This window comes from Merops nubicus, unplaced genomic scaffold (genome assembly GCF_000691845.1).
Source record: "Merops nubicus isolate BGI_N331 unplaced genomic scaffold, ASM69184v1 scaffold19462, whole genome shotgun sequence".
NCBI lineage: Eukaryota > Metazoa > Chordata > Aves > Coraciiformes > Meropidae > Merops > Merops nubicus.
In genome coordinates this window covers 219,091-234,145 of record NW_008595902.1, presented here as the reverse complement: position 1 = coordinate 234,145, position 15,055 = coordinate 219,091, and the positions used below count along the sequence as shown (strand labels likewise).

Sequence of the window (15,055 nt, the reverse complement as noted above, 5' to 3'; positions counted from 1 at the left end):
TTAACTGGGGCTGCATTAACTTCTCTGACAGGCGGGATGAAGGTGCAAGGCACATGCTCAGTTTTTGGGAAGATCTCCCGAACTTAACTTTCCTGGGTGTTTTTTTTGCTCAGCTTTACATGTTCAAGTGTGTAACCATCACAGAGAATTTATTCACAAGCTAATTTTATTCCAGCTTGCTGGAAAATTTGCGTATCACCGCTGACACATTCAGCTCCTGTGCGTTCCTCCCAGTAGTAGAGTCAGCCCAGTAGTTGCTTTCCTTGCAGTAAGCAACGGGATCGAGAGAACGTGCCTCCCTGTCGTTATCAGTTGCATGCCTTGCAGCCCGGGGTTTCAGAATAGCTCAGCACCATCTGCGTGCAGACAAATGCCTCCTCCTGGGTGTAGCTGCTCAGTCCCGGGCTAGCCGCCTGTGCTTCGCGTGCCATCCACGCACGTGCGGATTGCTGAAGTGTTTGCTGCGGGATTGGAAAAGGGTTTTTAGCAACTCCTGTGAGCTGGTAGCTGTCAGAAGGGGTTGTTAGGTTGATACACGTGGATAGTGGGTGTTGGAGAAGTAGGCTGCTCTATCTGTAGGCTTATGTGATTTCGTGTTCTGTTTTCATCACCTTTTTCTTCTTCTCATTCCCCCTCCCTTTCTTCTTTTGCAGGGTGATCTTGAGTTCTTCTTAGCTTGCTAGTGCTCAGCCTCCTCATGCCTCCATCTCCTTTAGACGACAGGGTAGTAGTGGCACTTTCGAGGCCAGTGCGACCTCAGGATCTCAACCTTTGTTTAGACTCTAGCTATCTTGAATCTGCCTCTTCTGCTGGTGAGAGCCACTCCAGTCTTCTTGGCACAGCTGTCGTGTCCCTAAAGACTGCTAATCTCACGTATATGCCCTCATCTAACGGCTCTGCACGCTCCCTGAGTTGTGGATGCAGCAGTGCCAGTTGTTGCACTGTGGCAACATACGACAAGGACGCTCAGGCCCAGACTCAAGCGAGCACCAGTGCCGGAGCCTCCACCACCTGCCCTGCCACCCAAATGGTCAACAGCAATGAGAACGCCGGCAGCTTGAGCCCCCTGGGCGGGGTGGGGAGCCCTGTCTCAGGCACCACCAAGCAGCTTGCCAGCGTCAAAATCATCTACCCCAACGATCTGGCGAAGAAGATGACCAAATGCAGCAAGAGCCACCAACAGAACCAAGGGCCTGTCATCATTGACTGCAGGCCATTCATGGAGTATAATAAGAGCCACATTCAAGGGGCTGTCCATATTAACTGTTCTGACAAGATCAGCCGGAGAAGGCTCCAGCAAGGCAAGATCACTGTCTTGGACTTGATCTCCTGCCGGGAAGGCAAGGACTCCTTCAAGAGGATCTTCTCCAAAGAAATCGTAGTTTATGATGAGAATACCAATGAGCCAAGCAGAGTAATGCCTTCCCAGCCACTCCACATAGTGCTGGAGTCACTCAAGCGAGAAGGCAAGGAACCCCTAGTCCTAAAAGGTAACCCTTCTTTGCCCACCCGTGGTCTCATGGTTTGCTTTGCAGTGTGCGTACTCTGGTGTCAGCCTTGCTGATGGTTGAACTTTGGAAGAGCTTGTTTCGCTCTAGGAAGGCCTGTGTGCCTCGAGTTGCCAGTGGCCAAGCAAGTGCCTTCTGTGGACAAATTGTGGAGCTGGAGGCAGGGAGATACTTGCTTTTCCCTTACTCTTGTCCTTGAGTAGTGGAGGGGGTGGGAACGGGAAGCAGGAGGAAACGTGCTTCCTAGTGTCTGTCTGTGCAGACAAAGAATTTCCCCCAGTGCTTGCTCTGAGTATTTATAGCCCAAGGGGCAGAGGTCCAGGAGAGTATGCTTCTCTTTTAGCCTGTCAGACTGACCTTTACTTAGGAGCCTTATTTTAGTCTGTATAAAACTGAACTCATAGGTGCTGGAGATGGAGAGTGAGACAGTAGAAAGGAGGAGGAGTAAAGATGAGGGAGGCTGCTTGGTCTGTGTCATTGCATCATGGACCAGTCAGCAAAACTTGAGGAGCAGTCGAGCCTTGTTTTGATGGTATGGGGCCGGAGTAATGGACAGAGGAAGATACTTTGTCTAAAAAGTGATCTGGAAGTGTTGTGTTTACAGGTGTGGGTGTGCTTATATATGCTTGTGGTTTTCCTGTGAAGGCTCCTGTTTTAATGTAGTGGTTGGTCTATCCCTTTATGCTTTGGGGGAAACGAGCTCCACCAATTAAGGCAGCATCCAAGGACACCTCCCTTTCTTCACTTTATTCTTTAGCTCTGGTTTATACCAATGCTGTGCTCTGGGCTGAATCCCCTTTGCCCCTGGATGTTTATGCCATTCAGAGGCACGGTTGGCAGAGACTGGCTGTGGCACAGAGAAGCTATGGAAGGATTTGTTGCTTGGCTCATACTGTGTGTATTTAACTCGCTCTAGTTTTCGGTACAGCTTACTACTTCCAACCTGCACCATGGGGCAGGAGTATGAGTTAGGCTGATGATTTATCCCCTTTCCTCTGTTTAGTTTCATAGCTTTATAGGAGCAAAGGGTCCTGCAAGATATTCCTCTGTGGGAGTGTCCTGTGGAGGCTTAAAATTGCACTGAACTTTCTCTTTCCTCCCAGGAAGTGTATGGTCATGCTGGGCTTGGGCTGATGCTTGCTACAGGTTCACCGTATGCTTTTATTAAGTCTCTTAGGTCACGATTGTGCCCTTCATCTTTAAAAGGGGGAGAGGAGGTGCTTTGCAAGGTGAGGTTACAGCTGAAGTCCTGCATTTCTGGTGGTAATGGTTCTGTTGTATAGCCCTTACAACTAGCTAATAGCTGTAGTCTGCAAGACTTTCCATCCTCAAAAAAGTGTGGTGTGGAAGGTGTTTATTTCCTCTGTTTCTCAGAAAACACTGAAGCTTCTATGCACGTTAAACTGGCAGTTTTTCACTACCTGAAGTAAGATTCTGGCTGAGATGGAGCCACAGAGCCACTGTTGGGCCCATGGACAGGTTGTGGGCATCCCCTTCTCCCACCTTCCGGTGCTCCCAGTTGTTTCCTCTGGATGCTGTGCTGGTTTTAACTGAGTCCTTGCGGGATCACTTGGGTCCTTCTTGGGTTTTAGCACCTGCCTTGAAGACCTGAGCAGAAATTCCCTCCCTAAACTGTTCTGCCAGCAGATCTGGAAGCAGGCTAGAAGACAAAGGACCTGGGCTGCTTCTGCTTTTTGGATGGTGTGATCGGTTGGGCCAGAGCAGACCTCACCTGAGGAAGTGTAGCAATGAGCTCCTCCCCTGCATTGAAGTGGGGCTCAAGCTGGGGTCACTTGGAGTGGAGCGTAGGGTAGAGCAGAGTTTAGGAAGGCTGTGGTCAAGTGTCTGGGCAGGAGGAGCCATGCTGGAAGTGCACATCCCTTAGTTTCACTTGTCAGATAACCCTTGTTCCATCATGTTTCAGGAGCCCTGGAGCTGGCATGTGCCCACCACTGGCTTCAAGCACCGAAATGGAGCCAGGGTAGCTGGGGAGCCCTCTTTGCCTCTGTTATTTCTAGCCATGTCCCTCGCTCGCTGCAGTCCAGTCCTAATTTATTGCTGGCCCATCTGATCCCCCGTGTTGTGTTTGCAAACACTGGTTGCTAGCCTGGCCGTCCAAGTTTGTCCCCCTGATCCGGTGCCACCTTCTCCATGTTTGGTGCTGCCTGTCAGCCCGCGGCCGCGCTGCCGTTTTCGTGGCACGGTGTCGCGTTGTGGGGCGCATCCAGGCGGCCAAGCCGGGGGTCCAGTTACAGCTCTGGCTGCCAGCCTGCTGGGGCAGCCATGGGGCCCTGCCTGCAGTTAGGTTTTAGGTGCCCGGGACTGCTCGAGCAGCAGAGAAGCTCTGTGCTGTTTCCAGAGGCCAGACTGTGACCTATAGATAAATGTATGTATGGGGTATCTTACTAGGCTCAAGTTAGAGATGACCTGATTTATTTTTAATATAGCAGCTCAATATATAAACTAGCACTGTGAGAAAAGAGCATTGGGAGAGACTTACGTATGCTGTGGCACGGAGGGATTTCAAGACCTCTGTTTCTTCCTATCCATGCCTCTCTTTGCTGCTTCCTTTAACATGCAGCATTTGCATAATTTTGATTTAAGCTCTTTAGAAGCAAAGATTTGCTTATTCCTTTGTTCATGAGGCACAACAGCACTTGAGACAGGCATAAATCCCTATTTTTACACACAAAAACAATCACGTACTTTACAGTGCTGCTGTATGGCCTCTAGCAGCCTAAGCTGTCAGAGCTGTTTGTATACAAAATAGGAAATTGGTTGAACTTGATCTTAAAGGTCTTGTCCAAGCTAGATGATTCTATGGTTTTTGTGTTTGCCCCACTGTACCCACACACCTTCATACTAGACAGTGGTATTTCATGCTTTTTGAAAGCTAAAGGCCTTTCTGTGGATGCTATTACATATGTATGGGTTTGGTTTTTTTTTTTTTTAATTAATCGGCATTGGGAAGAGGAGTTAAAACCAGTGATGTGAGCCCAGCATCCCTTCTGCTTGAGGCCAATGGCAAAGCTGTTGCTGAATTGGGGAAGGGAGAGCGTGGCAGTGTGGCTCTGAGGTGGCTCAGCAGCCCTGGTCCTCCTTGCCAGGATTGTCCCCCTTTCCCTCCTGCAAACCCAATTCATAGGATCATTTAGGTTGGAAAATACCTTTAAGATCACCAAGTCCAACTGTGAACCTAAAACTGCCAAGTCCACCACTAAATCATGTCCCTCTGTGTGCCAATTGTTTGCATATCACGTTTACTGCAGTCCTAGAGGAAATGTGGTCAATATCACTACATATTTATAGGCACTAGAGAAAGAAAGTGATAAGGAAGTGGGAGAAAAAAAGAAAAGAACAGATGAGAACAGAAAATCAGATCTTTATTTTTCCTCTACTTTTATAGATGTCCTCTTTGTTTAATCTTATTTTATTTGTAGATAACACAATAATGGTGAGGCATCTTTGCCTCTCATGAGCACCTCAGCTTGTAGCAAAAGTGGTCTGAAGTCTTGGGGGTTTGTGTGCTTGACTTTGCTACAGAGACCTGTAGGAAGTGGGAAATTGATCTGCATTCACATGAGGAGTATTCTTTTACCCAGAATAAAATGTTTAGCTTTGGAGTTGAGCATCTCTTTTCCAGGTTAACTTAAATATACAAATGAAACAAAAATGAAAAACTGAAGCAACTGTGCCAACACGTTTCAACAGCTTTTAACACAAGAGGAGTTGCCTTTGTCTCCCTGGCTGGTGTCTGTTGGTATTGTCTTCATCCTGCTCTTCCTCCTCTCCCTTTGAGCCCCAGCACCAGGAGCCTTGTGAACATGCTAAAGTCTTCGGCTTGGTTTTTAGAGGCTTCTGTGTTTGGCTTCAGGGGAACACCAAATTAAAAATCGGAGGTGCAAAAAGTAATGTGGTAAATAATAGTTCTCTTCCCCCCTCTTTGTGCTGTACACTGATGGCTAGACTGCTGTGAGGGGGATGGGAAGCAACCGGCTGGTGGTGATAACAACTGGTTGCTTCTGTGTTCTTGTTCGTGGTCTGAGCAGCTTATTTACGCTCTGGCTTTCAGTCTTCTCACTGCTCATCTAACAGGGGAATAAATGAAGTGACTCGCTCTCTTTATAGCAGGGAGTGTATGACCTGCCAGCAAACCACTTCATGCTTTCTGCCACTATCTAAGAATAGCTTCAGATCTCTTTCCACGCTGAAGCTGCGTAGCAGCGAAGCTGAAACAACTGCAGAGGGACTGAGACACCTAAAAAAGGAATAAGTACCTATTCTGTGTTGTCCCATGTTTGTGTAAAACACTACGATTGACTGCCTTTGGAATACCTGACCTGGTCATAATCTGTTGCAAATACATCATTAATTATTAATTATATAATTTAACAGTGTTGATGTTACTTTAAACCCTAATTGGATTACACTGCACCAGTGTATTTGAGAGTGAAACTTGACACAATAGTCAACAAATCCAGCTGACCAACAAAACACGTGCCTGGCACTTATTTCCACCAGAGATCTCCACTGAATAATTATTAGGTCATGGTTGTAAAAGGGAAATGTGTATTTTTAAGTGTTAAGTAATGTGTGCAAAGCGTCCAGTCTGGTTAAAACTAAAGTGTGTTCCCTCTGTGCTGCAGAGCAAATCTGGCCCCATCAGTCACTGGGGAAAAAATTCTGCTGGCTTTATTAGGGCTGAGAGATTTCACTTTCAGTTTTCAGACTGGATGCTGGAGCTTAAAAAAGCTGGAATAGATAATATTATATTTTCTGTAACACTTGAAAATGGGTTGTGTTTTGTGTGCCTGGACCTTTTGCACATAGATAAATTGGGGCCATACTATGTCTGGAGACCACAGTCTTTTCTGTACTTTGAGGAGATCCTTCTACAAAGGAGTGTGTCTGTACACTTTGCCTGTTCAATGGTAATGGAAAGTGTAGCATTTCCTCCCAGATGATGGCATCTGAGAGTCTGAAGTGCTGGCTCGCACAGTGCCTGAAATATTTGAGTGGTCCTTGAGAGGAAGAGAGCAACGACACTGCCTTGGAAAAAGAGGAAGAGGAAGGGGTTTTTGGTTGTGGGTTTTGTTTGACTTTTTTTTTTTTTTTTTTTTTTTTTTTTTTGGGGTTTGTTTTTTTTTTTTTTTTTTTTTTTTTTTTTGTTTTTTTTTTTTTTTTTTTTGGTTTGGTTTTTTTTTTTTTTTTTAGCTCTCTAGCTTCAACATATCCTTGAAAACCAAACTAAGAGTCAAGAAGCAAACTGTTACATTAGGCAAATATCTCTGATGCTTTTAAAGAAAAATCTGACTCCAGTTCTGTTTAAACTGGGGGAGCATCCCCTGCAATGCTTCTGGTAGGTAGATGTTGGGTTGTAATTAGCTGAGTGCCTCGTGTGATGCCCTTACCTTTACCCTGCTGGAGAGGAGACCCTTTACTAGAAAATCTTTACAGATTTGCTTGCAGATGTGTCTTCTGGCCCTTTATTCCTAAGGTGAGCCCAGCCGTTCTGAGAGGCTCCAGGTGGTAGAGTAGCTGTGTTTGAGGTTTGCGTGGTGCTGGATGGGTAGAACTTTTTTATAAACCTACACATGGGTTGTTTTCCTTCAAAAGCAGCAGCCAGTGTTTTTACTATGCTTGGGGGAGCACAAGAGTTCTCAGTGAGATTACCTTGGCTTTAAGATGTGTTTGAAGCAGGTATCAGCCACTTGTCTTTAAGCTGTGACTCTCTTTACTCTGTGAAAAACCACATTAAATAGTTTATTTATGTAAGCAACTCTGAAGTGAAGAAATCCTGTAAATAGGAGCAGCATGGACGCAGTCTTAACATTTGTCTGTTTTGCATGTTTACCAGCCAACCAGGAGGGAAATATTTCTCAAATATTTAATATGGGCTTGGAGGGCCATAGAAGAGACTCTCTTTAACGAAATAGATTTATAGTAATATGTGAAGATGACCTAGTGCTTTGTCCCTTTGCATGTAAGGTAGGAGTGTGTGGTGCCTTGACCTTGTTGGGAACTCTCTGGTGGGCCTGGGAGAGTGCTGGCTACAGAAATCACAAGGCTGACCTGAATTATTGCAAGTGGTTGTTTGCCTGGAGCTTTGTTTCTAGGTACTTGCCTGAAGCTGTTCTCAGTGATTTTTAAACTCCTCTGTGCTGTAGAAGTTAATTTTTTTTTTTTTAGTTTCTTGTTATCACAGAGATGTTTGGTAAGCTGGGGCTTAAAGAAGAGAGGTGGATAAAATGGGTATTGCCTTTACCCTCCTCTCCTAAAAGTTAGAGTTGATGAAGTGTCCTGTTGAGGGGAGGCTGGATAAAGGTGCTGTCTTGATCACTGCACTTGCTTCAGCTGACAGCCTTTCTTCTGGTCCTGATCCAATGAGTATCGATGGTTACAGGGATGAAGCTCACGTGCCCCAGTGCCTTTGGAGTTGGCAACTAGTCTTGACTGGCTCTTAACTTGCCCTATGTAGAGGCAGAATGGGGAACTGCTGTAAGCAGGAGGCATGGAGAGGTTCAATGGGGTTATTTCTGCAGATGGAAAGTCTTGGGGTACTCATCTCTGTGTGGGGTGACTGATCCTTGTTCTGTGTTCCAGCAGCTTCAGTAGTGAAGCTGCAGGGTTGGTTTCTCTTCATGCCTTGTGACTTCTTAGTACAGGAAACTCTTTGCTTCAATTAATATCTTATGATTAAGGCAACCTCACATCCGGAAGCTTCTCAGCCTACTGGAGGTTAGTTTCAGCATGTCCTCCCTTGGTCTGAAAGATGTTGGTTCCCCAGGACCACGTGTCCCTCCAGAAGGTGGTCTCAGACCTGATTCTGGAACTGTACAGCAGCATTTTAGGGCTTGAAGTAGACGGGGAGATGGGAGAAGAAAGCCTCTCTCCTGTGTGGTGCAGAAAGGGGGTTGTCTGGCTGGAGAGGTAGCTCTGTGCTTAGATAGCAGGGCAGTCTCAGGGCCAAGGCTGTGCAATGGTTTTTCTCTTACTCTGTGGCTAAGCACACACAACAGACTTGCTGTGAGGCCTTGGACAATCAATCAGTCTGAGTTTTCTTTTTTCTGCCCTTTGCACCACTTGTAACACTGAGCTCATCTCTCGTTGCCATCAGTGTTATGTGTGGTTGACCCATGCTCAGACACTGTCATGGTGGTGCCCTGGAAGAACACAGCTACTGTTGCAGGAAGTGGGAGATGGATTTAGGAGCACCTTCTTCCCCCTCTTCCCTTAGCAGTACATTTTTGCTAAAGTGGCAAACTGTAGGCTCTGATTTGCCTCTAGGTGGTTTTTGCTCTTGTGAAAACAAACTGAATTTTTCAATCTTTCTCTGCTTGGGTGAGCAGCTTACCTCCTTTTTTTGAAGGAAAGCTCTGCTCCCAGTGAAGAGACCAAGATCCAGAAGGGGCACAAGCTTACCTCCTGGCATTTGTTTTAAGTGGTGCCCCTAAGAGCACGTCCCCGTGAGGGCATGCAGAGAGACCTGAGCACATCTGTGGAGAGCACCTGAGACCTTTTAGGTCTGGGTACCACCTCGTTGCTCTTGTCCTGAAGGAATGAGCCTCCCAGTGCTGCTGCCTGGGGCAATACTAGCCTTGTCTAGCTCAACTACACCCACAGCTCCTTTGGCTGGGGTCCAGCCAGCCCATGTGTCCCTGCAGTGGGCTGTCCCCAGCCACTGCATGTCATGGGGGGTGTGAATATGCTCAGGGGGTGGGACAACTTGGGAGCTGCTGCTCTTACTAGGGTTAGATGCTGCTTTGCACATATGCATCACTCTGTTTCCAAGATAATGGCTTTAAAGGAGGAAACTGGGAAAATTAAGAGAACAATAAACTGATGTGAATATGTTGGTTCCAACTCTTATACTATGCTCTAGCTTTAAAAAGTCTTCAGCATGCCTGGGTTAATTCCTGCTTGACTCACTGCAACAGAACTGCTTCTAATTAAACATAATAAAAAGAACAAATGTTACTCTTTGTCTACACATGAATTTTTTTATTTATTTATTTTATTTTTTTTTTACAATGTCTTAAAGATTTGGAAAACAGAAGATAACTTGCCAGCTTCTGCCATATGTAAGCAGTTGACCAATTGTGTTTTCAGACAAAAGCTGTTGGAGCAGTTGACATGTGCTGTGTTGGTGATGGGCTCTAACTCTTGGTCTCTGCTAAGATAAGTTGATGAAAACTAAGAATAAGCCTTTTGCTGCTGCTTAGAGTTTGCTGCCGTGTTTTAGGTACAAAGCCACTTAATGTGATAGTTTAATGTGGGGTTAATCTTGGGTTCATAGGTGGTAGTCCTGCAAGGTAGCACGGTGCTTATCCTTCCTGGGAAATGTTACTTTTAACTCGCCTGTGGGCACAAGGAGACCCAGGTTGGTTTTGATGTGGCTGAAGAGATTCCTTCTTTCATTGCTGCTTAGCTCTGGATTCTGTAAATGTCTTTTTTTGTTGTTGTTCTTCTTCCCTTGTCTCTGGAGTATATGGAAGTAAACTGGTTCAACTTTCTCTTGCCCTTTGGGGTTTTTAGAGTCTAGCCTTGCCTCCCTGACAATTAGGACTGTGATTTAAGTGCTGGCAGGGTTAGCCATGAAGTTTGTCTCGGAGTGGGGGCTGGCTTGCACCATGCTAGTTCCAGTAGTCTGCTGCTTTTATTTCAGGACAGTGTGGCACTGGGATATGTCAGGACAATAACCTTTTTCGGAGTTTTCTTCATGTGCTTTGAGATATCTTGCTGGATGCTGGAAAGTGTCAAATCGGAGCCAGATATTACTATTACTTCTAGCCAAAGGATAGAAATTCTTCACTTTAAAAAGGGCCAGCAGGAATAGATGGCACTCCCAAATGGTGGTGTATCAGCACCCTGTTTTACTTTCGTATTATTGCATAAGTTACTGGTGTTTCTGATGTGGAGAAGCAGTGATTTGTATTGGAAAAGGGCCCGTGTTCATCCTCAGGAGAAACAAAGTGGCGTGCTCTGTCATTAGAAAGAAGCTGTCTTGATGAGGTTGCCCTTAAAAGGGTGAGGTGAATAAATGGATGGCTGAAGCAGGAAAATGTCAGTGTTCTCTAAATCGGGCGAATTAAACAGAACCGTCCACTCCTACGCATCCAGGATTAGAGATGCCTGACACAGAGCTGGGCTCCTTCTCCCCCTCCAGACGTGCTGAGGTGAAGCCCTCCCTGTTATGCTCCTGTGCACTCACACCTGCTGCTGGCTCTCTCCAGCCCAAGTGGGCCTGTTGCTTGAGGGATGCACTTGGTGATGGGCAGGGAGAGAATTGGTTAAAAACCAAACGAAAACAAACCTGTTGTTTTGGGCAAATCTGGTCTGCTCTACCTCTGTGGAAACAGCCTCATAGCTCTTTGTCAATATAAAACCATTTGTGGTATCTTTATTGAGTTAAAATAGTTTCTGTTCCTTCCCCCCTCGCTTCCCCTGCCTCCTTTGTACATAGCTTTAGCATTTCTTGATGACCTTTTTGTTAATATGATTTCCAGTGGGAGCATTTCACAGTAGAAGTATGTATTCCTTCAGGGTTTACACTGACATTTCCAGTGATTATTTAATTGGACTTCATGTTAGCCTACATCCCCCCGGGAACGCATACTTTTGCTATGAGAAGTTGTAATGTGCCTAATTTTGAGTTTCTGCTATAAACGCTTGCCCTCCAGGGAGGGCAAGTCCAACCTCTGTCTGTGGCTGCAGAATTGTCACCCTAGTGTGTTTGGGATGTGGGGTTTCTTGTCATATTCCTAATGACATTCTTGTATAGCTTAATCCTTGCACCAAAATAGAGAGCAGACCTTCTTTCACCTTTCTGACTGCTCCCCAAGGATAATGCAGCCCTTTGAAGAATGATGTCATGTGGTTTATTTTCCTGTCAATACTTTTTTTTTCTTTCTTCTTCTTTTGAATGGGCAGATGCTGCACTCAGCATCAGGGGATTTCCAGTTACATGCTGGAACCACTGTCTTGAGTTCATAGATCTAGCCCAGAAGTATCTGCAGTGGCTTCTGGACTACCCACCAGCTTGTCCAGAAGTTAGTGGCATCTCTTGGAAAAGCTGGTGAGGAAGGTGAAGGAAGGGATGTGTTGGGTTTGTGTGGGTGGCCTGGATCCAAAACTTAGGGTCTGAGGGAAAAATTAAGTTTAAGACACAAAAAAAAAGTTCTCTAGAAGCATGCTTAAAAAAAAAAAAATTTCAAACTGGAACTAATTTGGATGATCTAGTGATCCTCAGAAGAAGAAAGTGAAGGGGTGAGAGCTGATGGTGGAAAGAAACAAGTCATGTGCTGAGGTATGAGAGGCACTGGGGGTGACAAAGTGGTTGGAGGCAGGTGGTGGTGGAATGGCAGGAGCTGAGAGTGGAGCTGGGCACAACCAGGGTCTCTGGCACAGCCTGTCAGGGGAAGGGACTTTCATCCATCTTTCTTCTGCCTCCCTCCAGCATGTCCCTGGGACAGACAGCTGTGCTGTGCCTGGTGTCAAAGCACAAAATGAAAGTAGATGAGAGCAGGGATCGCAAAGACCAGGAGGAGAGGATGTGCTGTGGCAAGGGGTGTGAGCTGTGGTGAGAGGAGATTAGAAATAACATGCAAATGCACACGCCTCGGTGCTGGGGGGAAACCTCTCCTCCTTATCCAGCATCATGCTCTTGACTTCTTAAAGGGACCTCCACGCAGTTGTGTCAAGGATGTGCTTGTAACTCCTCCAGGCCAGAAGCTGTGTGCAAGCCGACCTCTTGGGGTAGTTCCCACATGGAAAAAAAACTGACCTTGCAAGTTCTCTGGAATGCAAGGTTTTGCCTTTTTTGAAGTGCCGTTGGCAGCTCAATTTAGAGGGACAGATGAGATTAGATTGAGTGTATGGAGGTGGAAACTGTTCTTTGTGAACTATGTTTACTCTTTCATGTTTGTTTAAAGCTTAATCTTTTGTGGCAAGGCTGATGCTGAATGCCATGTGGGCAATGTCTGAACCTCCTGCGGACAGGTAAGAAATAGGCTCACGGAACCAGAAAGTCAAACCTACTCTACTTGCTAGTAGCAATCAGGAAAATTAGAAAAGCTTTCAGTTATGCCTTTGATTTTGGGAAAACAGGGGCAGTGTGGGTTGTTGAGGTAATTATAGATACTTATATTGTAAATGGATGAAAAATTATTTCTCACCCCTTTAACAACAGGGATGGTAATGTGTAAAGTGGTCCTGGTGACACTGTGGTCTTGTACTCCAGAAGGATGGCTGCCCTCTGTGTGCTTGACCTCACAAAAATCTCCCTCCAGTGTTTTAAAAACAAACAAAAAATACCAAATCACAATTTCCTTGAAATCAAAGGAGCAACTCCTAATGTCACCTGGGTGAGTGTGGCCTGATAGGTCCCCACCCCTTTTGACAGAAGGAAGTTGCCCTTCTCATCTGAGTTTCCTGCTATGTGGGCCAAATACAATATTTTCCACCATATGGAGCTTTCTATAGCAGTGAGGGCAAGCCCTGCACACTGCTCAGCAGCAGCCGTGGTGAAGTGAAAGACTTGGAGAGTAGGAAAGCTCCTACAATGACCTGCTTGGATTGCCCCTGTTGCTCCAGAAGAGGTGTGGGAAGCACGACTTTTCCCCAGAGTAAGTAGAGCCCTGCCTGGACAAGGAAAGTGGCAGTCTAGTGTTGTTCAGGAAATTTAAGCATCCCTTCTTTCATTACCACAGGATGAACAGAGAATGATCCCCAGTATGCACCATGAACCATCTTTGCTATGGCTAATGTGGTGCCAGCAACAGCTGTGAGAAAGTGTGATGGCTAGATTTTCCCCTACAAGGTTGTCTCTTACCTCTCCTGCTCTAGGGGTGCAGCCCCAGTGCCTCCACACTCCCTGCTTGTGCCTTTGGTACCTAGTAGACCTATTCCTGCTTGAGGCTAAGGGAGTGCTGCAGAAGAAATTGGGAGTGTTAAGTGCTTTTCTCCTGCTTTTACTATTTCCATGTCATCTGGTGGTGTTGGAAATAAGGTAGTGGGCCTTTGGTTTGGTTATGGCCCAGATAAAAGAACCTTTGTGCACAGCCATGAACTTCTGCAGACATGGCTGTGTTTGTTGGTGGTATGAAGAGATGATTTGTGTGGTTGTCCACATCCTGGGAGTGGATTTGGCCTATACTGGCTGAATTCTGCTTCAACCTGTACAGCTCCTTTTTCCTTGGGGGAAGAAAGCAAGCTGTGATGGATTTGCTGTTGTGAAAGTGTACCTGTGTCACAGGGGAGTGGTGTCCCTTGGGGAAACTTCCATGCTGGAGCTCACCAGTCCAGCTTGTGTGGGAAAGCAGTCCTACCAGAGACGTGACGTGGGGACAAGGCATTGCCTCCAAGTAAGCTCAGCCAGCCTCAGCCCTCTGTAAGCCTGTCACATGAAGGTCAGCACAAGGAAGGCAATGCTACCTACCTGCTGCAGCCAGTGGGGACTGTAGCCTGAGCTGAAGGGGAGGAATGTGTGATAGTAAGGAAGAAAGATAACCAAGCACAGTGCTCAAAGGTAAGTGCATCTCCCTCAAGCATGGTGCTTCAGTCTGTAGCATGCCTTGCCCACGACACAGGAGTAGCCCAAATGCTGGCATTGGTGACACCACCCAGCAGCAGGACTTCTGGGCACTGATGGTGGCATGGCAGGGGGGTGGCCATGTGTCCTGGGCCGTCCTGCCAGGCTGAGGAAGGGCACAGGACCAAGGTGGGTGAGACATCTGAGGAGTACCTGACTTCTATTTTTCACATGCTGAAGTTGGATTTGCTTAACCTTAAGGCATCCCGCACTTTGAATTAACTTGACACAAAGTCATCTGCTCATTAATAACACAGAAGCAGTTTAATTGTTGTCTTAGTGGAAAAATACATGAGACTGTCATCAGCTGTTGCTTCTGGCAGTGCTTTTCTGCAGTAATGTAAATAAATGAGGTCACAGGTTTAAAGGAACAGGCTGTACTTGCACAAACTCAAAGCGTCATCTTAAACGGATAGGCACCAATTGTCTGACCGGCTCCATCCCCTGCCCCAGATGCTCACTGTAACGTTTCAACCTCAAACGCAGCCGCAGGGGCTCAGCTTGCTGTGTTGGTACTGACAGGGCATGTGCTGAGGGCAGGTTTTAAAACTTGGCTTCCTTCCTGAGTGAAGCTTTTGGTGACTGGCACCCCAGCATTGCCAAATTCTCTGCTGCCCCCCGTGCAAGAGCCCAGCAGCTGAAGAGGAGGAGAAGTTACAGCTCAAACAACTTCTCTCCTGGTACTCCCCAGCATCCTGGGACTTCCGCTCTTGTTGCGCATGTGCACGTGTGCTTCGGGTTTGGTTTGTGGCGTTTTTTTTTTTTTTTTTTTGAGGTGGCTTTATGGCATTGTAATCGAGGATGAGTGGATCCAGAAATCTGCCCGAAGAGCTTTGGAAGCTGTATAAAAGGTCTGTTTGTCTCGCAGGGCCACGTGTTCTGTCTGAATGTAGATGCCGCATCTGCAGGCTGTGGTGTGTCAAAACTGTGTTGCTGTTCGCAGTCGTGGCAGGAGCAG

General features: G+C 46.4%; 1 protein-coding gene across 1 annotated transcript in view; it reads left to right on the top strand.

The window, feature by feature from the left end:
* The first annotated feature begins 655 nt into the window (after nt 1-655).
* Nucleotides 656-15,055, top strand: part of DUSP10 (dual specificity phosphatase 10) — a 24,653-nt gene continuing 10,253 nt past the window's right edge. Inside the window, exon 1 of the mRNA XM_008936226.1 lies at nt 656-1,490. Coding sequence (XP_008934474.1) covers nt 698-1,490 — 793 coding nt within the window. The 5' untranslated portion in view covers nt 656-697. The remainder of the gene's footprint in view (nt 1,491-15,055) is intronic.